Source organism: Tachyglossus aculeatus, chromosome Y4 (assembly GCF_015852505.1).
Source record: "Tachyglossus aculeatus isolate mTacAcu1 chromosome Y4, mTacAcu1.pri, whole genome shotgun sequence".
In the NCBI taxonomy this organism is placed as follows: domain Eukaryota; kingdom Metazoa; phylum Chordata; class Mammalia; order Monotremata; family Tachyglossidae; genus Tachyglossus; species Tachyglossus aculeatus.
In genome coordinates, this window is record NC_052096.1 from 1,908,581 (window position 1) to 1,936,570 (window position 27,990).

The 27,990-nt window shown below is 60.7% G+C and overlaps 2 protein-coding genes across 2 annotated transcripts in view; one reads left to right on the forward strand and one right to left on the reverse strand.

Moving 5' to 3' along the window:
• The first annotated feature begins 5,253 nt into the window (after positions 1 to 5,253).
• Positions 5,254 to 11,467, forward strand: LOC119947396 (steroid 21-hydroxylase). The gene is made up of 10 exons (XM_038769075.1): positions 5,254 to 5,552; positions 5,699 to 5,788; positions 6,195 to 6,349; positions 6,475 to 6,570; positions 6,814 to 6,915; positions 8,167 to 8,253; positions 8,459 to 8,650; positions 8,745 to 8,932; positions 9,043 to 9,146; positions 10,391 to 11,467. Exons 1-10 carry the CDS (start codon positions 5,351 to 5,353, stop codon positions 10,648 to 10,650), a joined length of 1,476 nt encoding a protein of 491 aa, XP_038625003.1. The 5' UTR covers positions 5,254 to 5,350; the 3' UTR covers positions 10,651 to 11,467.
• The window catches only part of TNXB (tenascin XB), a 60,703-nt gene continuing 43,809 nt past the window's right edge, over positions 11,097 to 27,990 (reverse strand). The window contains 20 exon segments of the mRNA XM_038769074.1: positions 11,097 to 11,218; positions 12,338 to 12,501; positions 13,323 to 13,484; positions 13,605 to 13,701; positions 14,429 to 14,580; positions 14,697 to 14,829; positions 15,450 to 15,580; positions 15,720 to 15,863; positions 15,964 to 16,083; positions 16,384 to 16,527; positions 16,637 to 16,759; positions 18,084 to 18,398; positions 19,047 to 19,376; positions 20,775 to 21,071; positions 21,364 to 21,642; positions 22,681 to 22,983; positions 24,132 to 24,443; positions 24,780 to 25,091; positions 25,904 to 26,227; positions 27,538 to 27,825. Coding sequence (XP_038625002.1) covers positions 11,117 to 11,218; positions 12,338 to 12,501; positions 13,323 to 13,484; positions 13,605 to 13,701; positions 14,429 to 14,580; positions 14,697 to 14,829; positions 15,450 to 15,580; positions 15,720 to 15,863; positions 15,964 to 16,083; positions 16,384 to 16,527; positions 16,637 to 16,759; positions 18,084 to 18,398; positions 19,047 to 19,376; positions 20,775 to 21,071; positions 21,364 to 21,642; positions 22,681 to 22,983; positions 24,132 to 24,443; positions 24,780 to 25,091; positions 25,904 to 26,227; positions 27,538 to 27,825 — 4,232 coding nt within the window. The 3' untranslated portion in view covers positions 11,097 to 11,116.

The following is a 27,990-nucleotide window of genomic DNA, read 5'->3' on the forward strand; positions in this document are numbered from 1 at the left end:
AATAATAATAATGATGGCATTTGTTAAGCGCTTATTATGTGCAAAGCACTGTTCTAAGCGCTGGGGGGGATACAAGGTGATCAGGTTGCCCCACGTGGGGCTCACAGTCGTCATCCCCCTTTTACAGATGAGGTAACAGGCTCAGAGAAGTTAAGTGACTTATCCAAGGTCACAGGGCAGACATGTGGCGGAGCCGGGATTCGAACCCATGACCTCTGACTCCAAAGCCCGTGCTCTTTCCACTGAGCCACGCTGCTTCTGCGCTGCTTCCTGCGCAGAAGGAGGCAGTGGTAAACCGCTTCTGGATTTTTACCGGGAAAACCGTATGGACACACTACCGGGACGATTTGCAGATGGAGGCAGGGCGTTCTGGGAGAGATCATCATCATCATCATCAATCGTATTTATTGAGTGCTTACTGTGTGCAGAGCACTGTACTAAGCGCTTGGGAAGTCCAAGTTGGCAACATATAGAGACGGTCCCTACCCAACAGTGGGCTCCCAGTCTAAAAGGGCTCACAGTCTAAAAGATGTGCCCATGGCGTCGCTATGGGTCGGACACCACTCGACAGCCTGAGACAAGACCGTGCTAAGCGCTGGGGTAGATACAAGCTGATCGGGTCGGAGACAGTCCACGTCCCAGGTGGGGCGCGCAGTCTTAATCCCCATTTTACAGATGAGAAGTGAAGTGACTTGCTCAAGGTCACACAGAGTCAGAAGTAGTCAGGCCTGACGGACCCCCATCCGAACGAGGGGGAGTAGCGTTAGTATTTAGCCAGTCGTATTTACCGAGCGCTTACTGTGTGCAGAGCGCTGTAGTAAGCGCTTGGGAGAGGACAAGACTTTTAGACTGTGAGCCCACTGTTGGGTAGGGACTGTCTCTATATGTTGCCAACTTGTACTTCCCAAGCGCTTAGTACAGCGCTCTGCACACAGTAAGCGCTCAATAAATACGATTGATTGATTGATTGATTGACAACAAAACAATAGAACAGACTCACTCCCTGCCCACCAATGAGCTTACATTCTAGAGCTTACATTCTCTATATGTTGCCAACTTGTACTTCCCAAGCGCTTAGTACAGCGCTCTGCACACAGTAAGCGCTCAATAAATACGATTGATTGATTGATTAGAGGGAGCTTACAATCTACTTCATGAACACTATTATTACTTTCTAGGAGTAAAAGCTCTGTGGTAAGCACCGAGACAATCCGCCGATCTACTGGTTGAGCTCTTTCTGTGTGCAGAGCACTGTACTAAGCGCTTGGGAGGGCAGTGTAACAGAGTTGGTAGACGTGTTTCCTGCCCACAGTGAGCTTACAGTCTAGAAGGGGAGACAGACATTAATACAGATAGATGACGGTAAGTGCTGTGGGGCTGAGGGAGGAGTGAATCAAGGGTGAAAAACCAAATGCAAAGGCCACACCGAACTGAGTGGAAGAAGAGGAAATGAGGGCCTAGTCGGGGGAGGTTTGGAAGGTGGGAAGACTGAGAGTGGGTCAAAAAGGAAGCGGGAAGGCGATAGAGAAGCAGTGTGGCTCAGTGGAAAAGAACACGGGCTTTGGAGTCAGAGGTCACGGGTTCAAATCCTGGCTCCGCCAATTGCCAGCTGTGTGACTTTGGGCAAGTCGCTTAACTTCTCTGGGCCTCAGTTCCCTCATCTGTAAAATGGGGATTAAGACTGTGAGCCCCCCATGGGGATCACAACCTGAGCACCTTGTAACCTTCCCAGCACTTAGAACAGTGCTTTGCACATAGTAAGCGCTTAATAAATGCCATTATTATTATTATTATCCAGGCCAGGGACAGGACCTCACCACCATCTTCAACTCTTCACTCTCCAATGGCTTCTTCCCCACTGCTTTCAAACAAGCCCACTTCTCCCCCAGCCTAAAAAAAAAATACCCTCCCTTGACCCCAGGGCTCCCTCCAGTTATCGCCCCATCCCCTTCCGACTGTTCCTCTCCAAACTCCTGGAAGGAGTTATCTACATCCACTGCCCCCACTTCCTCTCCTCTAATTCTCTCCTTGAGAGAGAATGGGGTGGCCTTGTAGGTTCAAATCCTGGCTCCACCAACTGTCGGCTGTGTGACTTCGGGCAAGTCACTTAATTTCTCTGTGCCTCAGTTACCTCATCTGTAAAATGGGGATTAAAACTGTGAGCCCGCCGTGGGACGACCTGATCGCCTTGTAACCTCTCCGAGCGCTTAGAACAGTGCTTCGCACATAGTAAGCGCTTAACAAATACCATTATTATTATTATTATTAGACTAGACTGATGATCTTGTATTCATTCATTCATTAAGCCATATTTCCTGAGCACTTAGGGTGTGCGGAACACTGTACTAAGTGCTTGGGAGAGATACAGTGGTTGCCCACCCACCTCCACATCGAACACGAGCTCTTCCCCATTGGCTTCAAAGCGGTCCACCACCTTGCCCCCTCACTTCTCTCCTTCTACAACCCAGCTCCCGCGTTTTGCTCCTCGAGCGCTAACCTTCTCACCGTGCCTCTGTCTCGCCTCTCTCACTGCCAGCCCCTGGCCCACGTCCCGCCTCTGGCCTTGGCACGTCCTCCCTCCTCAAATCTGACAGACAACGACTCTCCCCCTACTTCAAAGCCTCACTGAAGGCCCATCTCCTTACTGAGCCCCACTTTTCCTCATCTCCCGCTTCCTTCTGGATCACCCTGCCTTGCTCCCTTTGCTCTTCCCCGCTCCCAGCCCCACACCGCTTACGTCCAGATCTGTCGTTTGATTTATCCATATTGGTGTCCGTCTCCCCGACTCGAGCCTGTAAGCCCATCGTGGGCAGGGAGTGTGACTGATTATTGCCGTATTGTATCTACCCCAGTGTTGGGTACATAGTAAGCACTTAACAAATAATCAATCATATTTACTGAGCGCTTACTGTGTGCAGAGCATTGTACTAAGCGCTTGGGAAGTACAAGTCGGCAACACATAGAGACAGTCTAGAAGAAACAAATACCACAGTTACTATTATTGTTGTTGTTGTTTTCATCCCTCAAGCACTTGGTTTCTCACCCCAACCCTCCAGCACCTGTGTAAATATCCTTACACTTTACTATTTCCCTCATCCGTCATCTATTTTCTTGTCTGTTTCTCACTGTTGACCGTCAGCGCCCCGTGGGCAGAGATTCTACCAGTTCTGCTGCTCTGCACTTTCCTAAGCTCTTAGGACGGTGCTCTGCCCACAGTAGGGCACTCAATAAATACCACGGATTGATTAAGAAGGAGGGAGAGCAGGTAGCCGATCCTTATTTTACAGAGCAGGAAACAGGCCCCGAGAAGGTAAGCAACTTGCCCAGGGTCGCACAGCAAGCAAGGGGCCGGAATGGGAACCCGGGTTCTCTGACACCCAGGCTCTTTCCACTAAAGCACTGTTCTAAGCGCTGGGGAGGCTGCAAGGCGATCAGGTTGTCCCACGGGGGGCTCGGAGTCTTAATCCCCATCTGACAGATGAGGTCACTGAGGCCCAGCGAAGTGAAGTGACTTGCCCCAAATCACACAGCTGACAAGTGGCAGAGGCAGGATTTGAACCCATGACCTCCGACTCCAAAGCCGGGGCTCAGAGGGGAGAGCAGACGGGGTAGGAGACGGCGGCCGTGTTAAAACAGGACTTGCCAGGGGAGGGAGTGGGCTGGGAAGGTCAAAGGCTCACGGGTTTCTCCTTTACCTTGTGGGTGAGCCCACTGTTGGGTAGGGACTGTCTCTATGTGTTGCCGACTTGTACTTCCCAAGCGCTTAGTACAGTGCTCTGCACACAGTAAGCGCTCAGTAAATACGATTGATGGATTTATTAAGCGCTGACTCTGTGCCAGGCCCCTAAATACTAAACGCTGGGGCAGAGACCAGCGAATCCGGTTGGACGCAGTCCCCGTCCCCCATGGGACTCGCAGTCTCAATCCCCGTTTCCCAGATGAGGGAACTGAGGCCCAGAGAGGCGGAATGACTCGCCCAAAGTCACGGAGCCGACAGGCGGGCGGAGCCGGGATGAGAACTCAGGTCCTTCTGATTCCCAGGCCCGGGTTCTGTCCACTGGCAGGTCCGGGACTCCGTCACTTCTGCGATCGGATCTGGACTCCTTAAGCACCTGATAGTCACCTCACCTCAGCCCTTCTGTCCATATCTGCCATTTTCCCTTTCTGTAACTGCCTTGACTGTCTCCCCCTCTAGACTGGAAGCTCCTCGCGGGCAGGGAATGTGTCCTTCGGATTGTCCTCTCCCAAGCACGTCACGTCTTCACATCTCCACATCTATCTCTTCTGTTGTGTTACCCCTCCCGGGCGCTTAGCTCAGCCCTCAGCGAGAGCTCGACGAGTACCACCAGTGGGTCGACCGATGATCGATCGATCGATTCCCACCTCCCGCGCCTCTGCGGCCTCTGGAAGGAGATAAAGACAGCAGTGGGCCGGCCCTGACACCGCCTTGGAAGCGCGGGCAGCGGGATGGCCGGGTCCGGGCCCCAGGGCGGCTTCTTGGTGGACACAGACAGGAGGCTTTGGGCCTGTCGGCCCCGGGCCCTCGAGCTGGTGACGGGAAGGAGGAAGGGAGAGGAGGAGGGAGGGAGGGGCTGGGGGAGACTGAGCCTTTGGTTTGCCTGGACTGGGGCCCTGGGTTGGGGGGAAACAGAGGAAACCAGAGGGGCTGTACCGAAGAGCAACGTCACCTCTGTCCCCAGCTCCCGATTCCCATCCTTCCGCTCGCCCCTGCTCCGGGCACCTTACTGACCGCCGCTTCGGCCTTCCTGCTTATCATCCTGATGGATGGGCCTAGCGAGGACACTCCTTACCTCAGCCCACCCCCAGGCCCCGCTGGGGTAGGGGCCTGGCCAAGGCCAGAGGAAGGGCTGAGAGCCGGGACGGCGATGGGGGAGGCGGAGTGGGGGGCGGGGGTTTCCGAGGGAGGGGGAGACAGCATCTATGGGTCCCTGAGGGGAGCGGGGCTGGGGACGGGGAAACCGAGGGCTCCGGGCCCCTGGACAGTTTCCGGCCTTGGGGATGGGGATGCGGCCAGGGTGGGATTTCGGGGGCAGACCGGATAGCTGGATCCCAAAGGAGGGGGCTCAGGGGGAGGGGAAGCTGGCTTCCCAGGAGTTCAGGAGGCACTGGGGCCCAGGTGGGGGTGGGGGCAGCGAGAGCTCTGAGGGGAGCGAGGGGAGTTGGGGGTAGGGGTGGGGGCCCTGCAGCCCGGAAAGGGAAGGGAGTGTGTTGCCATGAAGCCGCCAAAGCCCCAAGGCCGGGGTGATTTATACCCGAGGCGAGGGAGGGGCGAGGGGGATATATCTGGGGCTCCGGGCGTCCCTGGCCCCCGTCCCCGCCGTGGCCCACCATGCTGCTGTTGGCCCTGCTTCTGCTGGGGGCTCTGGCCGCCCTCTGGGTGTGGGGGGCTCCGCTCTTCCACCGGTCGAAGCTCCACCTGCCCCCGCGTGTCCCCGGTTTCCTGCACCAGCTCCGGCCCAACCTGCCCATCCACCTGCTCCACCTTGCCCATACACACGGGCCCCTCTACCGCATCCACTTTGGGAACCAGGGTGAGCCGGCCTCTCCTCCTCCTTCTCCTCCTCCTCCTCCTCCTCCTCCTGCGGCCGCCGCCGGGGACCCTCTCCCCGGGCCCCAGACCCCGCCCCCCTCCAACTCCCCCCAACCTCCCTCTCTCCCCCTCTCTCTCTTTCCCTAGATGTCGTGATTCTGAACTCCAGGCAACTGATTTGGGAAGCCATGGTCAAGAACTGGCTGAACTTTGCGGGGAGACCACTGATGAAATCCTGTGAGAGATGGGGGTGGGCTGCAGGGGGGACCAGGGACATGACGGGAGCCAGGATCTCAGGGAGGGGGGAAGATGGGGCCCTGAGAGAAGTTGGGGGGCCAGGCCGTGGGGGGACCTGGGCACGATGGGAGCAGGATCTTGGGGAGGGGGAAGATGGGGCCCTGAGGAAAGTCGGGGGACACCTAGGATATGAGGGGAGCAGGATCTCGGGGAAGGGGGAAGATGGGGCTCTGAGGAAAGTCGGGGGACACCTAGGATATGAGGGGAGCAGGATCTCGGGGAGGGGGGAAGATGGGTCCCTGAGGGAAGTTGGGGGGTGGCGTGGGCTGGGCCCCAAGAAGGGAGTGGGGGATGGGGCTGTGGACGAGGGCACTGAGGGGGAGGGGGTCTCCCCTCCCACACACAGCCCAGCTGGTGTCCATGGGAGGGAAGGACCTGTCTCTGGGCAACTACTCTCCAGCCTGGAAAGACCTGAAGAAGCTCACCGTCTCCGCTCTCCAGCTCGAGATGCGCAACAAGATGGAGCCCATGGTGTGGCGGCTGGCCCACGAGCAGTTCGAGGTGGGTCCCGCAGCCCCCTCCTCCCACACTGTGGGGACCCCCCCTTCCCTCCCGCCCACCGGTCGGGCCCCCTCGGCCTGGGCCGGTTTCCCGGCTCAGCGGCCCCCGGCCCCGTGTCTCCGTAGGGCTTCCGGGCCCAGGCCGGCAGCACCGTGGACTTATTCCGGGAATTCTCCAAGCTCACCAACCGCATCATCTGCACCATCACCTTCGGGGACTTGGTCAGTGGCCGGCCGCGGCCCGGCCCCCTAGTCTGGCCCTCCAGCCTGGCCCCTCCAGACCTGCCGGCCCCGCCACCCTGACACCCTGAGCCTCCCTTCCATCTCCCCTCAACCCCTCCCCGCCCACCACCCTCCCTGGCTCCCCCGGACAGGCCCCGAGGGGGGCGAGGGGCGGCTGGGAGTCCTCGCAGGGAGGGGAGAACACCGCGCGGGGGGCTGACGGCCGGGGCGGGGGGGCCCCAGGAGGAGTCCACCTTGCAGGACGTGCAGGACTGCACCTCGGAACTGGTATCTCTGTGGGCCTCCTCGTCCATCCGCATCCTGGACATCTTCCCCTTCCTCCGGGTGAGAAGGCCGCCCCGGGGTCCCCAGGCCGGTGGGAGCGGGAAGGCCGGGCCGCGGGGGCCGTCCCGCGCCGCTTAGTTGGCAGAGCCGGAGCTGTAAGGCGGCGCGGCCTAGTGCGCGGGGCCCGGTCCTGGGAGTGCGAGGATGTGGGTTCTCATCCCAGCGTGGCTCAGTGGAAAGAGCCCGGGCTTTGGAGTCAGAGGTCATGGGTTCGAATCCCGGCTCCGCCACACGTCTGCTGTGTGACCTTGGTCAAGTCACTTGACTTCTCTGAGCCTCAGTTACCTCAGCTGTAAAAATGTGAGCCCCACGTGGGATAACTTGATCCCACTGTATCCCCCCCAGCCCTTAGCACAGTGCTTTGCACATAGTAAGCGCTTAACAAACCAATCAATCAATCGTATTTGGAGTCGGAGGTCATGGGTTCGAATCCCGGCTCCACCACATGTCTGCTGTGTGACCTTGGGCAAGTCACTTCACTTCTCTGAGCCTCAGTTACCTCATCTGTAAATGGGGATTGACTGTGAGCCGCACGTGGGACAACCTGACCATGTTATATCCCCCCAGCGCTTAGAACAGTGCTTTGCACATAGTAAGCACTTAACAAATGCCATTATTATTATTATTATTATTAAGCGCTTACTGTGTGCAGAGCACTGTACTAAGCGCTTGGGAAGTACAAGCTGGCAACATATAGAGACAGTCCCTACCCAACAGCGGGCTCACAGTCAAGAAATGCCATCATTATTATTGTTAGCCCGTCTTCCCCCACTTGTCTACTGCGTGGTCTTGGGCGCGTCACTCCACTGCTCTGGGCCTCCGTTCCCTCATCTGTATAATGGGGGTTAGGCCCACGGGGGACGGAGGCTGTATCCAACACAATTGGTTTGTATCCGCCGTTATTAGCGGCGGATTAAACTGTGAGCCCACTGTTGCGTAGGGACTGTCTCTATGTGTTGCCAATTTGTACTTCCCAAGCGCTTAGTACAGTGCTCTGCACATAGTAAGCGCTCAATAAATACGATTGATTGATTGATTGATTAGCGCTGAGTCCTCCAGCTGGCTAACTAGCTAAAAGCCCAGGCCAGGCCAATCCCACTAACGATCATCATGACGGTGCGATCTGCCATTTTAGGATGACCATTTGTTCGGAGGCGGAGGCGGTGTCTGGGCGGGGGAGAGGAGGCGAGGCCGGAGGGGTGACCCCCGTCCCCCACCGCGGTGACTCTCCTTCCCCCATCTTCGCCCCAGTTCATCCCCTACCCGGCCCTGAGACGCATGAAAACGTTGCTGAAGAAACGGGACCGGTTCATCAGAGAGCAGATGCGGAGGCACAGGGTGCGGGGAGGGCGCGGGAGGTGTCGGACCCGGGTCCTGGCCCCGTCACCCCCACCCTAATCGCCCCGGGAGCCCCAAGGGCCGGGGGCCGGGGGACGGCACGGGTTGCGGGGCGGATGGATACCTGGGGTGGGGAGAGACCAGCCGGTCCCGGGCTGCCCATCCTCTTCCTCCTCCTCCTCCTCTTCCTCCTCCCCGGCCGCAGGAGACGCAGGTGTCCGGCGTGGTGCGGGACATGACGGATTACATGCTGCGGGAGCTGCGGGAGAAGAGCGGCGCGTGGGACGTCTCCGAAGAGCACATGCACATGGCCCTCCTCGACTTGGTGATCGGGGGCACGGGGACCACGGCGGCCGTGCTGAACTGGGTGGTCCTCTTCTTGCTCCACTACCCCGAGGTGGGCCGGGATGGGATGGGATGGCGGGCGAAGGCCCGAGGAGGCGGGCGGGGGTCGGTCCGCTGAGGCGGGCCGGTGTGTGGGCCGCTTTTAGGTCCAGAAGAGGCTGCAGGATGAGCTGGACTTGGAGTTGGGCCCGGCCTCCTCGGCTTCCTCGGCCTCCCTGCTGCCCTACAAGGACCGGGCGCGGCTGCCCCTGCTCAACGCCACCATCACCGAGGTGCTGCGCCTCCGGCCCGTCGTCGCCCTGGGCCTCCCGCACCTCACCCTCAGAGATACCAGGTACCGCCCCCGGGGACCCCCCGCCCCGTTCCGGGGGTCGCCCCCCCTCTCTGAGCCTCCGTCTCCGTCTGTCCGGGCCCCGGGCATCCCCCTCGCCCTTCGCCCCCCAGCCTCGGCGGCTTCGACATCCCCCGCAACACGATCGTGATCCCCAACCTGTACGGAGCCCACCACGACGCCGCCGTCTGGGAGCAGCCCTTCGCCTTCCGACCGGGTACCCGGGGAGCGGGGGCGGGAGAAATCTCTGGACCCCCCCCCCCCAAGAACAGGGAGAGGGGAAGGACAGGAGGAGAGAGGCGGCGGGGGTGGTGGTGGTGGTATCACAGCCCCAGGAATTAAGACGTGGGGAAGGATTAGAGGAGGGGGTGGGCAGAGCAGAGGGCGGGCGTGGGAAGGGGCTGGAGGAGAAGGATGGGCAGAGGGAGGAGGGATGGGGAGAAGGATAGAGAAAGCCGGGAGGGACTGGAGGTACAGAGATGGGAAAATGGGGGGGAGGGACTCGGAGAGGGGGGGAATGGGGAGAAGGGGGAGAGAGAGAGAGTGGGCGGACTGCAGGAGAGGAATGGGGAGTTGCCAGGGAGAAGGGGAAGGGCATCTCTGAGCCCCGGGAATCAGGAGGTTAGGGGAAGGGAGTGGAGAAGAGAGCTGTGGGGAAGGGAGTGGAGAAGAGAGCCGGGGAGAATGGGGGGGGGGGCATCTCTGAGTCCCGGGAATTAGGAGGTTAGGGGAAGTGAGTGGAGAAGAGAGCCTGGGAGAATGGGGGGGCATCTCTGAGCCCCGGGAATTAGGAGGTATGGGGAAGGGAGTGGAGAAGAGAGCCGGGGAGAATGGGGGGGGGCACCTCTGAGCCCCGGGAATTAGGAGGTTAGGGGAAGGGAATGGAGAAGAGAGCTGTGGGGAAGGGAGTGGAGAAGAGAGCTGTGGGGAAGGGAGTGGAGAAGAGAGCCGGGGAGAATGGGGGGCATCTCTGAGCCCAGGGAATTAGGAGGTTAGGGGAAGGGAGTGGAGAAGAGAGTTGTGGGGAAGGGAGTGGAGAAGAGAGCCGGGGAGAGTGGGGGGGCATCTCTGAGCCCCGGGAATTAGGAGGTTAGGGGCAAGGAGTGGAGAAGAGAGCTGTGGGGAAGGGAGTGGAGAAGTGAGCCGGGGAGAATGGCGGGGCAACTCTGAGCCCCGGGAATTAGGAGGTTAGGGGAGTGGAGTGGAGAAGAGAGCTGTGGGGAAGGGAGTGGAGAAGGGAGCCGGGGAGAATGTTGGGGGGGGAGCATCTCTGAGCCCCGGGAATTAGGAGGTTAGGGGAAGGAAGTGGAGAAGAGAGCTGTGGGGAAGGGAGTGGAGAAGAGAGCCGGGGAGAATGGCGGGGGGGGGGGCATCTCTGAGCCCCCCAAACCGGAGAAGGGCAAGCTGGGGCGATTTGGGGACCAGACATCCTCCCTGAGTCTGTGGCCTGTCTTCGCCTAGATCGCTTCCTGAAGGCGGAGTCGTCCCAGCTGCCCCTGCCGTTTGGCTGCGGGGCCCGGATCTGCGTGGGCGAGGGCCTGGCCCGCGTGGAGATCTTCCTCATTCTGGTCCAGCTGCTCCAGCGCTTCACGCTCAGCCCGGCCCCGGCCAGCGCCGCCGCCCTGCCCTCCCTCACCCCCGACTTCGGAGGCGTCACGAAGAGCCAGCCCTTCCGCGTGCACCTGCTGCCCAGGGGAGGGGGCGGCCGGGCTGCCACCTAAGGGGGGTCCCGGACGCCCCCGCAGGGGCAGGGACCGACGCAGCCCGCAGAGACCCCCTCGCCTCGCCTCGCCTCGCCTCGCCTCGCCTCGCCTCGCCCCGGGGCCCGCGCCCGTTTCCCGGACAGCATCTGGGCCTAGTATCCGCACGGCTGCTCTTTTTGTCCGTTTATTGCTTCTGTACAAACCTCTCCCCCTCCTCCCGTCCCCCTGCCCCCCGCCCCCCAATCCCTGTAAACAAGCTTTGGAAAACGGCCCTTCTCCCGGCCTGGGGAGGTGGGGGCCGGGGCCTCTCTTCCTCCTCCTCCTCCTCCTCCTCCTCCTCCTCCTCCTCCTCCTCTTCCTCCTCTTCCTCGTCCTCCTCCGCTCCCGTCCCGCCGGGGAGAGGGTCGACCACGGTGCCTGGGGAGGGCGGCCCTTCCCCGTCCCGTCCCGTCCCGTGGGCTCTGAGGGCCAGGAGGCCGCGGGCTCAGGCCCCTTGGGAAGGCGGGAGGTAGCCCCGGGGCCTCATCTTCATCTCGGTGAAAGGCACGGAGAACTCGAATCCCTTCCAGGAGTGCCAGCTGACGCCCTGGGGGCAGAGGAGGAGAGGGGAGGAAGGAGTTAGCGGGCAGGGGGGGCGGCACAGCCCTGCGAGCAGCGCGTTCCCCTCTGTCGGGGCGAGTTCGGCCCCGGTTGCCCCACCGCGGGCCCTCAGCACCCAGTGGCCCCTGGCCCACAGTTGGGGCCCGGGTGAGGCCTTCACTTCAGGCCCTCGGGGCCTCGGCCGTGCCCCCTTCCCCGTCCACGAGGGTAATAATAATAATGATGACGGCATTTATTAAGCGCTCACTATGTGCTGTTCAAAGCGCTGGGGAGCTTACAAGGTGATCGGGTTGTCCCACATGGGGCTCACAGTCTTCAGCCCCATTTTACAGATGAGGGAACTGAGGCCCAGAGAACTGCAGTGACTTGCCCATAGTCACCCAGCTGACAATTGGCGGGGCCGGGATTTGAACCCATGACCCCTGACTTCAAAGCCCGGGCTCCTTTCCACTGAGCCCCGCTGCTTCTAAACCGCTGACCCTCAGCAGCCCCGCTCCTTCGGGGTCCCTCCGGGTCTGCGCTTAAGCAGCAGCGCGGCCAGGGGTCCTGGGTTCCCAGCCCGGCTCTGCCCCTGGCCTGCAGTGGGACCTGGGGCAAGCCACTCTGGGCCTCGGTTTCCTCATAAAATAATAATAATGATAACGGCATTTATTAAGAGCTTACTATGTGCAAAGCACCGTCCTAAGCACTGGGGAGGTCACAAGGTGATCAGGTTGCCCCGCGGGAGGCTCACAGTCATTTCCAGATGAGGGAACTGAGGCCCAGTGAAGTGACTTGCCCAAGGTCACATATCTGACAGTTGGCGGAGCCGGGATTTGAACCCATGACCTCTGACTCCAAAGCCCGTGCTCTTTCCACTGAGCCACGCTGCTCCTCATCTGGAAAAATGGCTCAACCTGGAGGTCACCCCCCAGCCTCAATTGGCATCTCCCCCCACCCCTCCTCATCCCGAGAGGCGTCAAACCTCTCGGCGTCGCCACCGCTCCTCACGGCGGCCATTCCCCAGGCCCCGAGCACCATCCCTGGCTGGTGGTCGCCCCGGCCCGGCGGGAGGGGAGTGGGAACGGGGGGTGGGGACGGCCTCCCCTTCCCCCCGGCCCCTCACCTGGTGGTCGACGCTGCTGCCGTAGAGCCCGTTGAGGTTGGCGTAGTGGCAGTTGCGGTACCACCAGCCCCCGTGGTACGAGATGGCGCAGGGGATGAGCAGATTATTGGGGTCCCGGTCCCGCGTGGAGAAGACGCTGCCGCTGTGGTAACTCATGGAGTCCCCTGGGGGCGGGCCGGGGGGCGGTGATTAGAGTCCCCCCTCCCCAGGCGCCCTCCCAATCCCCCCAGCTGCGAGACCCCTGGCTCCACCGACTAGAGGAGGCCGTGAGGGTCCCGGAGGGCAGGGAGCGTGGCCCCCAAAGCCGCCCTGCATTCCCTCGATGGCTTTAGTGCTTCACCCAGCGCTCACTAAGTGCTCAATAAATACCACTGCTTGATCGATCGATCGGTGTTGTAGACGAAAAAGGGTGGCTGTCCGTCCGGACAACTAGGCCCTAACTCTGGCTCTACTGCCACAGGCCCGCTGGGTGACCTTGGGCAAGTTGCTTAACCTCTGATGATGATGATGGTGATGGCATTTGTTAAGCACTTACTATGTGCAAAGCACTGTTCTAAGCGCTGGGGGGTGATACAGTGTGATCAAGTTGTCCCACGTGGGGCTCACAGTCTTCATCCCCATTTTTACAGATGAGGTCACTGAGGCTCAGAGAAGTTAAGCGACTTGCTCAAGGTCACACAGCAGACTTGTGGCGGAGCCGGGATTCGAACCCATGACCTCTGACTCCAAAGGCCGTGCTCTTTCCACTGAGCCACGCTGCTTCTCATCTGTACAAAGGGGCTTCGCTCCCCGTTCTCCCTCCTCCTTAGCCCGTGAGCCCCGTGGCGGGCGGGGACCCCCTCCCTCGGTGCTTCGTCCGGCGGAAGCACGTGGCAAATGGTAGCCAAGCGTTCGTGGTGTGGCTCTAGACGCGGGGCCCCCTCCAGGCTCTCCCCCCCCCGCCCCTCGGTCGCCCCCCGGTCGCCCCCCGGTCGCCCCGGCTCGCCTGCGGTGCCGTGGTAGCCGTCGAGGTGGAGGCGGTAGTACTGGGAGGCGCCGGCCACGCTGAAGCTGTCGTAGTGGGCGAAGACGGCCTCGTGGCCGGCCCGCAGGTCCACCCGCAGCGAGTAATCTCCGGCCTGGGTCAGATTGTGCAGGGCTTCGTTCCCTGCGGGGAGCGGCGGGGGTCAGCCCGGGCCCGGGCCCGTCCCCCAGCCCGCCCCCTCGCCCCGGGACCCTGGGACCCCGGGACCCCGGGACCCCGGGGCTGGGGGAGACGCCGACCCACCCAGCCAGAACTCTGCGGACACGTTCCCGAAGCCCTGGGCGTAGTCCGCCCAGTCCCTCCAGAAGTCCGTGTGGCCGTCCATGCGCCGCTGGAACACCTGTCCGAGAACGGGGGCGGGGGAGCCGGCAGCTCAGGAGGGGGGGGAGGATCTGTCGAGGGGTCGGTGCCCCTTTCCCCGGCCCCGCCCCCCATTCCTCAAGCTGCATCCCTCCCTCCCCCATCCCCTCCTTCTCACATCCCCATTCCCTCTCCAGCCACCGTCCCTCTTCCATCCCCTTTTCCCTCCCTCTCCCCTTCCCATCCCCATCCTCTCCCTCTTCACCCACTCCTCTCCTCTTCCCCCCCACCCTCTCCCCTCTCCAACTTCTTTCCCCTCCCTCTCCATCCTCTTTCCCTTCCCTCTCCATCCTCTTTCCCCTCCCTCTCCATCCTCTCCCCCCTCCTTCTCCATCCTCTTTCCCTTCCCTCTCCATCCTCTTTCCCCTCCCTCTCCATTCTCTCCCCCCTCCCTCTCCATCTTCTTTCCCCTCCCTCTTCATCCGCTCTCCCCTCCCTCTCCATCCTCTTTCCCTTCCCTCTCCATCCTCTCCCCCTCCCTCTCCATCCTCTCCCCCCTCCATCCTCTCCTCCCTCCTTCTCCCTCCTTTCCCCTCCCTCTCCATCTTCTTTCCCCTCCCTCTCCATCCGCTCTCCCCTCCCTCTCCATCCTCTTTCCCCTCCCTCTCCATCCTCTCCCCCCTCCCTCTCCATCCTCTCCCCCTCCCCTTCTCCTCCCCTCCCCTTTCCCATCCCTCCCGCGCCTCGGCCCCCCGCCCCTCCCTGACCAGCCAGCCGCCCCCGTCGGTCTCCAGGTCGCAGAAGACGTCCAGGGGACGCTCGCGGTTGCCGTTGAGGAAGACGGTGGCGAGGCGGGAGCGGGCGGGCCCGTTGTGCATCTCCTCCCCGCAGTCCCGGGGGAAGGGGATCTTCAGGCGGCCTGAGGGGGCACCGAGGGGGCCGGCGGGTGAGAACGGGGCCAGCCCGGCCCCCTCGGTGCCCCCTCCTCGGTGCTCGCTGGGCCCTGGGCCCCGGCCCGCGGGGGTGGGCTGTTACCGGTGGTGAAGGTGGTGAGCACGGGGGGCGTCAAGCTGCCGCCGCGCACGGCCTGCAGGCGGACGCTGTACTGGGTGTCGGGGTAGAGGCCCGTGAGGCGGTGGGCGGTCACCCCGCCGGGGAGCAGCACCTCCTGGACACACGGACGGACACAGAGAGAGAGAGAGAGAGAGAGAGGGGGGCGTCCGCTCAGTCCACGGCCCGCCCGGGGGTGGGGAGGCCGGGCCCTGCCCGCAGAGGGCTGACCCAGGGGCGGGCGCGCCGAGGGCGCTCAGTAAATACCCCGGGGGGGGTCGTGGGGCTGAGAGCCGGGGCAACGGCCTCCCGCCCCCTCCCCGGGAGCTCCAAAGCCCACCCGCCCTGGCCAAGCCGGCCCCCTGGGCTGGGCGGTGGGGCGGCCAGGGGCCCCGGCCTGAACGGGCTGCCTCTCGGAAGGCTTCCGGGAAGAGGCGGGGGCTCGGGAGCTCTCAGGGGACGGAGAGGCTGCGGCTGCGGGAGGGCAGGAGAGGTGGGGTGGGGGCAGAGGGGGTCGCTGGGGAGGGGCAGGTTTCCTGGGCTGGAGCCCTCGAGGCCCCTGGCGGGAGGAGGCCCCCGCTCAGACGCGGGCCCGGGGTCGGAGGCCGGGCAGCCGCCGCCACGGGAACCCGGGGAGGGCGACAAGGTGAGGATGGGGGAGACGGCGAGGCCGGGACGCCGCCCCACCGGGGGAGGAAGGGGAAGGGGAGGAAGAGGGGCGGCCGTGGCGGAGGGCACCTGGGTCTGCCCTCCGGGGGCATCGTAGCTGAGGAGGTAGCCCGTCGGGGACGTCTGGGGCTCGGTCCAGGTGAGCAGCGCCGAGCGAGGCTTCACCTCGAGGGCCCGCAGGTCCTCGGGGCCGTTGAGTCCTGCGGAGGCGAGACAGGGCCGGGGGATGGGGTCCCGGGGGTCCCGGGGGTCCCGGACGAGGCTGCCTTTCCCTCAGGGGCCTTTCCCACCCTGCCCACGGATCATCCCGCCCCCCCTTCTGGCCCGGGCCCCGGTTACCGGTGGTGAAGGCGACTTTGGCCGGGGACGTGACGTTGGGGCCGCGGAGGCCGCGGACAGTGGCCGTATAGTTGGTCTGGAGCCGGAGGTTGTGCAGGGGGTAGGACACGGAGCTGCCGGGGACCGTCGCCGTGTGGGGCGGGGCTGGAGGGTGGAAGGACGGGACGGGAGGATGGGCGGGCCGGACGGTGGGGGTCTCCTCCAGGGCCTCCCCCCGCCCTTATCGTCCCGCCGGGCCCCTCACCCGCGGGGGCCGTCACCCGCACGGCGTATCTGTCCACCGGACTCTCGGGGGGCCGCCACTGCAGCAGGGCCGCGCCGTCGGTCACGTTCAGCGCCCGCAGCAGCGTGGGGCCGTCGGGGACTGGGGGAGAGCGGGGGGCGGTGAGGGGCAGTGGGAGGCGGGGAGCGGCCCCCCACCACAGCCCCACGCCCTCGGTGGTCGTCGGTCCTTCCAAACCGCTCATGCACTTAAGCGTTGGGGCGAGGCCAGATCAGACTGGGCGCCCACCTTTCCCCCACGAGGACCACCCATCTCCACCCCCGACCTCCCCCGCTGCCCCCCGGGGCTCCCTTCCCCTGCCCATCTCTCTCCCACGCCCCCCTCGAGTTGCCCCCGACCCCTCTGTCCCTCCCGCCGCCCCCTTTCCCCCCCAGCTCTGACCGGTGACCAGGAAGCCGGTGAGGGGCTCGCTCTCCTCGAAGCCACGCACGGACACCACGGTCACCTCGTAGCGGGCCCCGGGCACCAGCCCCGTCAGCCGCTCCTCGCGGCGCAGCCCGTCCACCATCACGCTCAGGGGCTCCCCTGGTAAGGAGAGGGCGGCGGTGAGTGGGGGTGACTGATGGGGAACCGGGGGGCACCGGGGCAGGGCGGAATCGGAGCCGGGAGACGTTGGGGGAAAGGCCCGGCGAACCTCCGTCGGCCAGCTGGAAGGAGATCTTGAAGCGTTCGACGCGGGTCGGGGGCAGCGTCCAGGAGACCTTGGCGGAGCTCTCTCCGATGTCGCTGAACTTGAGGTCTCTGGGGCTCTCCAGCACTGGGTGGGGGAGAAGGGGAGACAGGGCAGAGGACTGGGTGGGCGGCGGGGGCAGAGATCCGGGGCGAGGGTCCTGGCCCCAGCCCCGTCTTGGCGTAGGGAGGCAGCGAGGCCTACTGGATACAGCATAGGAGTCTGGGTTCTAGGCCCAGTTCTGCCTCTTGTCCGCTGCGTGACCCTGGGCAAGTCACTTCACTTCTTTGGGCCTCAGCTCCCTCATCTGCAAAATGGGGATTAAGACTGTACGCCCCACGTGGGACTGGAACTGTGGTTTTGTTCTCTGTCTCCCCCTTCTAGACTGTGAGCCCACCGTTGGGTAGGGACCATCTCTATATGTTGCCAACTTGTACTTCCCAAGCGCTTAGTACAGTGCTTTGCACACAGTAAGCGCTCAATAAATACGATTGATTGATTGATTGCCACTTGTTCACTGTGTGACCCTGGGCAAGTCCCTTCACTTCTTTGGGCCTCAGTTCCCTCATCTGGAAAATGGGGATTTAGACTGCAGGCCCCACGTGGGACCGGGACTGTGTCCAACCTGATTAGCTTGGATCTACCCCAGTGCTTACAACAGTGAGCACTCCTAAGAGCTCATCTCCTCCAGGAGGCCTTCCCAGACTGAGCCCCCTCTTCCCTCTCCCCCTCCTCCCCCTCCCCATCCCCCCCGCCTTACCTCCTTCCCCTCCCCACAGCACCTGTATTTATGTATATATGTTTGTACATATTTATTACTTTTAGACTGTGAGCCCACTGTTGGGTAGGGTCTGTCTCTATATGTTGCCAATTTGTACTTCCTAAGCGCTTAGTACAGTGCTCAGCACATAGTAAGCGCTCAATAAATACGATTGATGATTTATTACTCTATTTATTTTGTACATATTTATTCTATTTATTTTATTTTGTTAATACGTTTTGTTTCGTTCTCTGTCTCCCCCTTCTAGACTGTGAGCCCACTGTTGGGTAGGGACCGTCTCTCTATGTTGCCAACTTGGACTTCCCAAGCGCTTAGTACAGTGCTCTGCACACAGTAAGGGCTCAATAAATATGATTGAATGAATGAACGAACAGTGGCTGCTGGCACATAGTCAGTGCTTAACAAACACCATAAAAAAATACGACTGGAGATTCTCCCTCTCCTCAGACTGTGAGCCCCACGTGGGTCTGCCCCAGTGCTTAGAACAGTGCATGGCCCAGAGTAGGCACTTTACATGAACAATGATAATAATAATGATGATGATGATGACGATGATACTAGTAATTGTCTGGCCCCGGTGAGGGTGGGTGGGAGGAGACTGTCTGGGGTCCCCAGGGCCCCCGGCGGTACCTGGGCTGAGCGTGCGGACGGAGCCCCGGAGGGTGTCGGCCTTGGTGTTCTGGCGCAGGCCTTCCAGGGTGAGGGTATAGAGGGTGCCGGGCCTCAGGTCCTTGAGGACGGTTGTGCGCCGCGAGCCCGGGATATTCTGCTCGCGCAGCTGCAGGGGAGGCTCCAGCAGGCCGGGAAGCAGGGCCCCGTAGCGCAGCACGAACGCGTCGAAGCTGTCCGGCGGGGCTTCCCAGCTCAGGCGCAGGGAGCTCGTGGTCACGTCCGACACCACCAGATGTGACAGGTGGCCTTCAAACTCCCCGACCGGGGCCGGCTCTGGAGGGGAGGGACACACACACACAAACACACACGGTAAAGAGGGAGACACAGTGGGAGAGGGGACTGAACAACAGTGGCACCCACCGCCCACGGCCGGCCAAATAGTTCTTGGCTGCCCGGTGGGGGACCGGGGCCCCCGGGGTCTGTAGCCAGTCAGCCTGGAGCATCCCAGGGGGAGCGGGAGGTCAGAGGTCAGATCGGGGCCCCCCAGGGGGTTCAACCCTCTTCACCAGCCCCCAGGGTAGCCCGGGTCCAGGACGCCTGTGGCATGACGATCCAGAATTCCCTGGGATGGTCTGACCCACCTCTCTGGGAGGCCCAGGGCTCGTCCCCATTTTACTTTAATATGTTTTGTTTTGTTCTCTGTCTCCCCCTTCTAGACTGTGAGCCCCCTGTTGGGTAGGGACCGTCTCTATGTGTTGCCAACTTGTACTTCCCAAGAGCTCAGTACAGTGCTCTGCACACAATAAGTGCTCAATAAATACGATTGAATGAATGAATTCAAACCTTAGACTGTCAGAGCTGGGCTTCTCCCAGAACCACAGGGAAGATGGTTCATTGGCTCCCTCCCATCCTCACTCTGTTCCCCGCTGCCCCCCCGTCCCCGGAGGGGTGGGGCGGCCCGCGGGCCGAGCGGGCACGTACCTGTGGTGGCGTCGGCGGAGATGGGCCCGAAGCGTCTCCTGCCGCGGAGCCCGAAGACGAGGAACTTGTACATGCTGTCGGGTTCCAGGCCGGAGACGGTGACCTCGGTCTGGTCTCCCCCGACGGACACCGTCTGTGGCCGCCCGTAACGGTCCTTGTGCTGCACCAGGAAGGAGTCGAAGCGGCCCTCGGGAACCGTCCAGGAGAGGTGCAGCGAGTCTGGGGTCACGTCCGACACCGACAGCTCCCCAAGGCGGGGCTCGATCCTGGGGGCTGGGGGTTCGGTGACTGAAGGAAGGGTTGGGAGCTCCTCTTCTTCCTCTCGGGGGGCTGGGGCCAGAGCAGAGACAGCATGAGTCAGCCTGAGCGGCTCTTCCCCTCGTTCGGGTCACCGTGGTGGGCGAGGAGTAGAGACCCATAAAGGACCAGTTGAGGTCATGGTCTCCCCGAGGTCAACCCATCCCTCCCGCTGCTGTGACGTCCACCTTTTCAACCTCTGCCCTATGGCTCTCTCTCCTAAGGAGGGGGGTGTTTTAAGTCTCTCCCGGTCCCCAAAAGACCCCAAGGCTGAAGCTATCCCCACCATTCTTCACCCCGTCCTTCCTGCTCCTCCATCTTATGGCCTGGTCGATAGAGCCCAGGCCTTAGCGTCAGAAGGTCATGGGTTCTAGTCCCGGCCCTGCCATTTGTCTCCTGTGAGACCCTGGGCAAGTCACTTCACTTCTCTGTTGCCTGTTTCATCTGGAAAATGGGGAATGAGACTGTGAGCCCCATGTGCGACAGGGACAATGTCCAACCCGATTTGATTGGATCCACCCCAGCGCTTAGGACAGTGACTGGCACATAGTAAATGCTTAACAAATATCACAATTACAATAATGATAATGACGATGGTATTTGTTAAGCGTTTACTATGTGCAAAACATTGTTCTAAGCGCTGGGGAGGTTACACGGTGATCAGGTTGTCCCACGGGGGGCTCGCAATTTTAATCCCCGTTTTACAAATGAGGTAACTGAGGAACAGAGAAGTGGCTTGCCCAAAGTCATACAGTTGACAGTTGGCGGAGCTGGGATTTGAACCCAGGACCTCTGACTCCAAAGCCCGTGCTCTTTCCACTGCCCAACGCTGCTTCTCCATTATTATCTAGTAATGGTCTTTGCCAAGCGCTCTTGCTGCGCCAAGCACTGTTCTAAGCTCTGGGACAGATAGAAGTTAATCAGATGGGACAGAGTCCCTGTCCCACATGGGGCTCACAGGCTAAGCAGGAGGTAGAACAGGAGTTGAATGCCCATTTGCAATTGAGAAAACCGAGGCCCAGAGAAGTGAAGGGACTTGCCTAAGGTCACACAGCAGGCAGGCGGCAGAGCCGGAATGAGACCTCAGGTCCCCTGATGCCCAGGCCCTCTCCCCAGGGCCTAGTCGCCCCATCCCGATCGAGAAGGGCAGAGAAGGCTGGGTCGTGGGGTCGCTTAGTACAGTGCTCTGCACATAGTAAGCGCTCAATAAATACGATTGATGATGATGATGAAGGCCCAAAAACTTGCCTAGAGGGATGAATTCTAGTGCCGATGGCATGCCCCCAGGCCAGCGGCATTCTGGTCCCTGGAAATCATATCCCGGCACCTGGTCCCGCCGTGCCCAGGGGAGGGCCAGCAGCCAAGGAAGCCCAGTGGCCGGGGGTGGGGTGGGGTGGTGATGAAGGGGAGCGCCTCAGCTTTCCCACTCACCCGTCTCGCCAACGGCGTCGACGGGGCCGAGGCGCTTCCCGCCGCGCAGCCCGTAGAGGAAGAACTCGTACTTCCGGTCAGGCTCCAGGTCGGCCACCGTGACCTCGGTCTGGTCTCCCCCGATGGGCACCTCCTGGGGCCGCCCGGCTGTGTCCCTGTACTGGACCAGGAAGGAGTCGAAGCGGCCCTCGGGGACCGTCCAAGAGAGACGCAGCGAGTCGGGGGTCTCATCCGTCACCGACAGCTCCCCGAGGCGGGGCTCTGGGGCTGGGCGGGTGGGCTCCACATCCATGGCCACTGCAGAGAGGGGTGGGCAGGAAGAGAGGGGGTCATGATCCCAGTCCTCCGGGTGCCTCTTTTGTTTGGGGGGGGGGGGTGGTCTTTGGGGGTAGGGAGATGTACTGATGTCTCCCATCTTCACTGAGAGGACGGCACTACCGGCGGGGCTGTCCCCTGCGGGAGGTGGGTGCGAAGGCAGACCCCAGGTAGGGGCTGAGAATGCAGACATCCACATTTCCTTCGTCCTCCTCCCAAAGGAGCAGGCCCGAAGGGGAAGATGGACTGGGAACCCCGGAGAAGCCCCCCTCACCGGTGGTGCCGTCCGCGGTGATGGAGCCGAGGCGCTTTTTGCCGGAGAGCCCGTGGAGGAGGAACCTGTACTTCCTGGCTGGTTCCAGGCCAGAGACGGTGACCTCGGTCTGGTCTCCCCCGACCCGCACCGACTGGGGCCGCCCGTCCGCGTCCTTGTACTGGATCAGGAAGGAGTCGAAGTGGCCCTCGGGGACCGTCCAGGAGAGACGCAGGGAGTCCGGAGTAGCATCAGATACTGTCAGCTCCCCCAGGCGGGGCGAGGGTTTCGAGGCTGGAACTGAGAGGCAGAGAGAGGTTTGTGGGGGAGGAAAGGGAGTGAGGCAGTGAGGGAGCAACACTTTCTGATGGGGCTGGGAACAGGGGCTGGGTGGGGGGTGAGACAGAGACAGAAAGGAAGGAGGGAGGCTGGGAGCAAGTCAGGAGGCTGAGGGGAAGGAGGGAGACTGGGAGAAAGGAGGGAGGCCGAGAGGAAGGAGGGAGGCTGAGAGGAAAGATGGGAGGCCAAGAGGAAGGAGGGAGGCTGAGAGGAAAGACGGGAGGCCGAGAGGAAGAAGGGAGGCTGAGAGGAAAGACGGGAGGCTGAGAGGAAGGAGGGAGGCTGGGAGGAAGGAGGGAAGCTGGGAGGAAGAGGGAGGCTGGGAGGAAGGAGGGAAGCTGGGAGGAAGAGGGAGGCTGGGAGGAAGGAGGGAAGCTGGGAGGAAGGAGGGAAGCTGGGAGGAAGGATGGAGGCTGAGCTTCACCTTGGCTTGGGAGGGGGGACCTCCTGGAGGGGGCCGGGAAGGAGGTGCATTCTGAAAATGCTGGAGCCATGGGAGGGGTATGATACAGTGGGGGTCTCCCCGCTAGAATTGGGTGGATGCAGGGATTGCATTAAGGACATTAGACGGGGAGCTCCTTGTGGGCAGGGAATGTGTCTGCCAACTCTGTTATATTGGACTCTCCCAACTGTTTGGTACAGCGCTCTGCACACAGTAAACGTTAATAAATATGATTGATTAACTCCATGGGGACAGAGGAGAGGAAGAGAGCAGTGGATGGAAAATGAAGGGGGAAAACGAGAATGGACCAGTCGTTCAGCTGGAAGCTCCCTGAGGACAGGGATCACGTCTTCTGACTCTACTGGACTCTCCCAAGTGCTCAGTACAGTGCTCTGCACCAGTGGATGCTCAGTCAATACTGCGGGTGGATTCGTGGGAGGAAGGTGGTGGGGGTCTAGGAATGCCAGGGTTTGGAGGCAGTTGGGGCTGGGAGCTCTGGACTCCTGCCAGGTGGGAGGAGGCAGGACAGGGCAGAGCCCCGGGGGGCTCTCACTCACGGGTCTTGGCGTCTGCCGCGATGGGGCCTCGGCGTTTCCCACCGGAGAGTCCAAACAGGAGGAATTTGTACTTCCGGTTGGGCTCCAGGCCGGAGACGGTGACTTCGGTCTGGTCTCCCCCGACGGGCACCACCTGAGGTCTCCCGTCCCGGTCCTTGTACTGGACCAGGAAAGAGTCGAAGCGGCCCTCGGGGACCGTCCAGGAGAGGTGCAGTGAGTCCGGGGTCTCGTCCGTCACCGACAGCTCCCCCAGGCGGGGCTCTGGGACCCTGATGGTTGTTGGAGTCTCTTCCTCTTGAGGGGCTGGGGAGAGAGACAGACTGGAAGCTTGCTACAGGCACGGAATGTGTCTCTCATATTACTGTGTTGTATTCTCCCCAGCGTTCAGTACAGTACCCTGCACAGAGAAAGCACTCAATCAATATGATTGATTGTGAGCCCACAGTTGGGTAGGGACCGTCTCTATGTGTTGCCAACTTGTACTTCCTAAGCGCTTAATACAGTGCTCTGCACACAGTAAGCACTCAATAAATATGATTGAATGAATGAATGAATGATTGACAGAGACAGAGAGAGAGGAAACAGAGAGACAGAGGGAGGCAAAGAGTCAGAGAGAAACAGAGACAGAGGGAGGCAGAGAGATAGGAACAGAGATAGAGGAAGGCAAAGGGAGAGTCAGAGATACAAAGAGAGAGATACAGAGGGGGAGACGGTGAGAGAGAGAAACAGAGACAGTGGGAGGCAAAGAGGTAGGAACGGAGATTCAGGGAGGCAAAGGGAGAGTCAGAGATACACAGAGAGACAGAGGGGGAGACAGTGAGAGAGAGAAACAGAGACAGTGGGAGGCAAAGAGGTAGGAACGGAGATTCAGGAAGGCAAAGGGAGAGTCAGAGATACAAAGAGAGACAGAGGGGGAGACAGTGAGAGACAGAAACAGAGACAGTGGGAGGCAAAGAGAAAGTCAGAGGTGGAGAGAGCCAGAGAGATGGTCAGAGAAAAACAGTCAAAGGGAGGCAGAAAGAGACAGAGAGAGAGAGACAGAAATGGAGATAGATGGAGGCAAAGAGAATCAGAGAGACAAAGGGAGAGAGAGGGAGAGACACAGTGAGACAGAGCAAGAGGCAGAAACAGAGATGGGGAGGCAAAGAGAATGAGTCAGAGAGAAAGACACAGACAGAAAAGAGAGGTAGAAATCGAGAGAGTCAGAGAGTAGAAAGGGAGAAGCGGAGACAGACAGTGAGACAGAAAGAGAGGAAGGGGAAGGAAGCAGGCGGGTGGGGGAAAGTGTGGAGCACGGTGTGGAGCGCAGTGTGGAATGGTGGCCCCGGTAGCTGGTAGGACCCACAGCCCAGAGTCTGTGTGGGGTTCTGGAGGCAGGTTTAGGGCAAGGAGGAAGGTAAATCAAGTCAGATCCTGAGCTCCACTTCTGGGGCTCTGCTCCCGGCACTGACCTGTCACCCCCACTACGGAGGCTGGTCCCACGCGCTGTTTGCCACGTAACCCGAACAGGTTCATCTTGTACTTCCGGTCGGGCTCCAGGCCGGAGACGGTGACCTCGGTCCGGTCGCCCCCGACCCGCACCGCCTGGGGCTGCCCATCCGCGTCCTTGTACTGGACCAGGAAGGAGTCGAAGCGGCCCTCGGGGACCGTCCAGGAGAGGCTCAGGGAGTCCGGGGTCGCGTCCGTCACCGACAGCTCCCCCAGGCGGGGTTTCGCAGGGGGCTCCGGGGGCTCCGTGGGTGGGGTCTTCCCTTCTTGCGGGGCTGGGGCAGGAAGAGAGGGTGGGCTAGAAGAGGGGCCCTTGGGGGGACTGGGCTGGAAGTGGAGCCGGCCAATAGATGAACAATAACGGAGCCCCGAAATCTGACTTCTGTGGCGGCTTGACGGAGCATGCTCCGATCACCCGAACGTGCTCAGAATTCCCAGCGGGAATGTCGGTGTTCCCGGCTGGGTTTACCTCCCAGATCCTCATCGGAGCCGTTCTCCTTCGCGGTGGGTTGGGACCTACCGTGGGCCAGACACGGGGACCCGGGGCCCCCCGGGAGAGGGAACAACTGGCTCTGAGCGCCACCCCTGGGGGCTCTGCCCTCACCACTCACCAGTCATTCCTACCACGGAGACGGGGCCCAAGCGCTCGTCGCCATAGAGACCGTAGAAGTGCATCTCATACGTCCGGTCGGGCTCCAGGCCGGAGACGGTGACCTCGGTCTGGTCGCCCCCGACGGGCACCATATGGGGCCCCCCATCCGCGTCCCGGTACTGGACCAGGAAGGAGTCGAAGTGGCCCTCGGGGACCGTCCAGGAGAGGCGCAGCGAGTCTGGGGTCTCATCCGTCACTGACACCTCCCCCAGGTGGGGTTTCGCGGGGGGCTCCGGGGCCTCTGTGGGAGCAGGCACTTCCTGCAGTGGAGCTGGAACAGAGAGATATCAGGTTGGACACAGTCCATGTCCCACATGGGGCTCACAGCCATAACCCCAATTTTACAGGAGAGGTAACTGAGGCCCAGAGAATAATAATAATAATAATAATAATTTTGGGATTTGTTATGCACTTACTATGTGCCCGGCACTGTACTAAGCGCTGGGGTGGATATAAGCAAATCAGGTTGGACACAGTCCCTATCCCACGTAAGGGCTCACAGTCTCAATCCCCACTTTACAGATGAGGGAACTGAGGCCCACAGAAATGAGGTGACTTGCCCAGGGTCACACGGCAGATGAGTGGCGAAGCTGGAATTAGAACCCAGGGCCTTCTGATTCCCAGATCCGGGCTCTTGAGATTGCTTAATTGCCTGGGGATTTAACATCCTTTCTCCCTCCCACATGGGGCAGGGACTGTATCCGGCCTGATTTTCTTGGATCTACCACAGTGCCTAGTATAGAGCTTGGCACATAGTAAGCACTGAAGCAATATTCCATGGGACTACCAGGCAATAAAGTAGCCAAAGACCCACCATGAACCCAACCACCTCTCTGGCCCACTCGAGACCCTCAGAGGTAGGGTTTACGGCTCTTGGGGAAAACAAATCAGTCGATTGTATTGATCAAGTGCTTACTGCACGCAGAGCACTGTACAAAGCGCTTGGGAGGGAACAATACAACAGAGTTGGTAGACCCGTCCCTTGCTAGTCTAGAGTGAAATGTGTCCAGAGAAGCTACCGGGTGATGTAGGATCAGCACTACCGGGAGGGAAACTGAGTCTAACCCCGTGCCCCTCGCTCACCTGTCTCTCCGATGACGGAGACGGGGCCCACGCGCTGTTTGCCGTGGAGGCCGTAGAGGTGCATCTTGTACTTGCGGTCGGGCTCCAGGTCGGAGACGGTGACCTCGGTCTGGTCTCCCCCGATGGGCACTGCCTGGGGTTGCCCATTAAAGTCCTTGTACTGGATCAGGAAGGAGTCGAAGCGGCCCTCGGGGACCGTCCAGGAGAGGCTCAGGGAGTCTGGGGTCTCGTCCGTCACTGACAGCTCCCCCAGGCGGGGCTTCGTGGGGGGCTCTGGGGCTTCAGAGGGGGTTGGGGCTGGGGATGTTTGAATCTCTTCTTTATCTTGTTGTGGGGAGAGGAGAGCAAGACGCAAACACACACACACACACGCATACATAGAGAAGATGAGTCTGGCTGAGGGAGCCCTGCCCCATGGCTGAATATATTTGGGTCAACAGAGTGAGACATTTTGGGGACAGCCTCGATTTTTGCCAACAAAACTGTAGTCCTGAACCAAGAGCCATTTCAAAGGCCCTTCTGTTGCCAGGAGCAGATGAGGAGGCCGTAATGAGGCTGTGGGACATGAGATGGGGGGCCGGGGGAGGGGGAGTCCTCTCTCTCAGACTTGGACGGGGGTGCTGTGGGGGTGGTTTCTCTTGTACAGGGTCCATCACACGTCCGGGCCGGCTGACCGTTCCCAGCGGGATAATAATAATTATGGTACTTGTTGAGTGCTTACTATGTGCCAAGCACTATTTTAAGCACTTGGGTAGATACAGGTTAATCACACTGGACAATCCCTGATCCACACGAGGCTCAAAGTCTAAGTACGAGGGAGAACGGGCATTGAATCCCCACAGTTGAGGTAACTGAGGCACAGAGAAGCAAAATGACTTGCCCAAGGTCACAGGGCAGACACACTGCAGAGTCGGGATGAGAAACCAGGACTTCTGACTTGCAGGCCTGTCCTCTTTCCCTTAGGCCATGCCGCATCTCAATTCCTCCAACGGAATGAGTAGGGTAAAGGATAGTATCGTGGGTAAGACATCGTGAACAGCAGCTCTGGGGAACACCAACTAGGAAGTGCCCACGCCAGCCTAACACCACCTGGGGCCTCCAGCATCTGGAAAGCCCTCCCTGAAAACTTCCCCCCAAAACTCACAGCCTGGTGGGACAATCAGACTGGGAGTCAGGAGACCTGGGTTCCACCCTGCCCTCCCTCTCTTCCTCCCCAGCCCCTCTATCCCACTCTCCCCCAGCTCTGCCCCTGGCCCGCTAAGTGACCTTATTCGAGTCCCTTAACCTCTCCGGCCCGTCTTCCTCAGTAACGTGGGAATACGATCCTTGCTCTCCCTACCTGTTAGACTGAGAGTCAGTCGGTCAGTCTAATTTAATGAGCGCTTACTGTGTGCAGAACACTGTACTAAGCGCATGGGAGAGTATGATACAATAATAGCCACATTCCCTGCCCACAACGAGCTTTCAGTCTAGAGAGCCTTGGGTGGGGCAGGGACTATGTCCAGGCTGATGATCATTCATCTTCCTGTGCTTATCACAGTGCTTAGTGGTTAGTTCTACCATAATCATTTCTAGGACCAAGAGCACAATCAGGGGAAGGCGAGGGTTGGAAACCGGAGCGGGGCCCGACTTACCCGTTACTCCGACCACAGACACAGGGCCCACGCGTTGTTTACCCAGGAACCCGAAGAGATTCATCTTGTACTTCTTGTTGGGCTCCAGGCCGGAGACGGTGACCTCGGTCCGGTCGCCAGCCACGGGGACCGCCTGGGGCCGTCCATCCCTCCCCTTATACTGGATGATGAAGGAGTCAAACCGGCCTTCCGGGACCGTCCAGGAGAGGCTCAGGGAGTCTGGCGTCTTGTCCGAGACCAACAGCTCTCCCAGGCGGGGCTCCAGGGAGGGACTCTCTTCCTGTGGAGCTGAGATGGGGGAAGAGAAGTTGGGGAGGGTGGGGGTCGGTCCGTGGCCACCGCAGAGGCAAAGTGATCTGCTGGCTGGTTTTTTGCTTTTCGTTTTTGTTTTAATGGTATTTGTTAAGCGCTTACTACGTGACAGGCACTGTACTAAGCGCTGGGGTAGATACA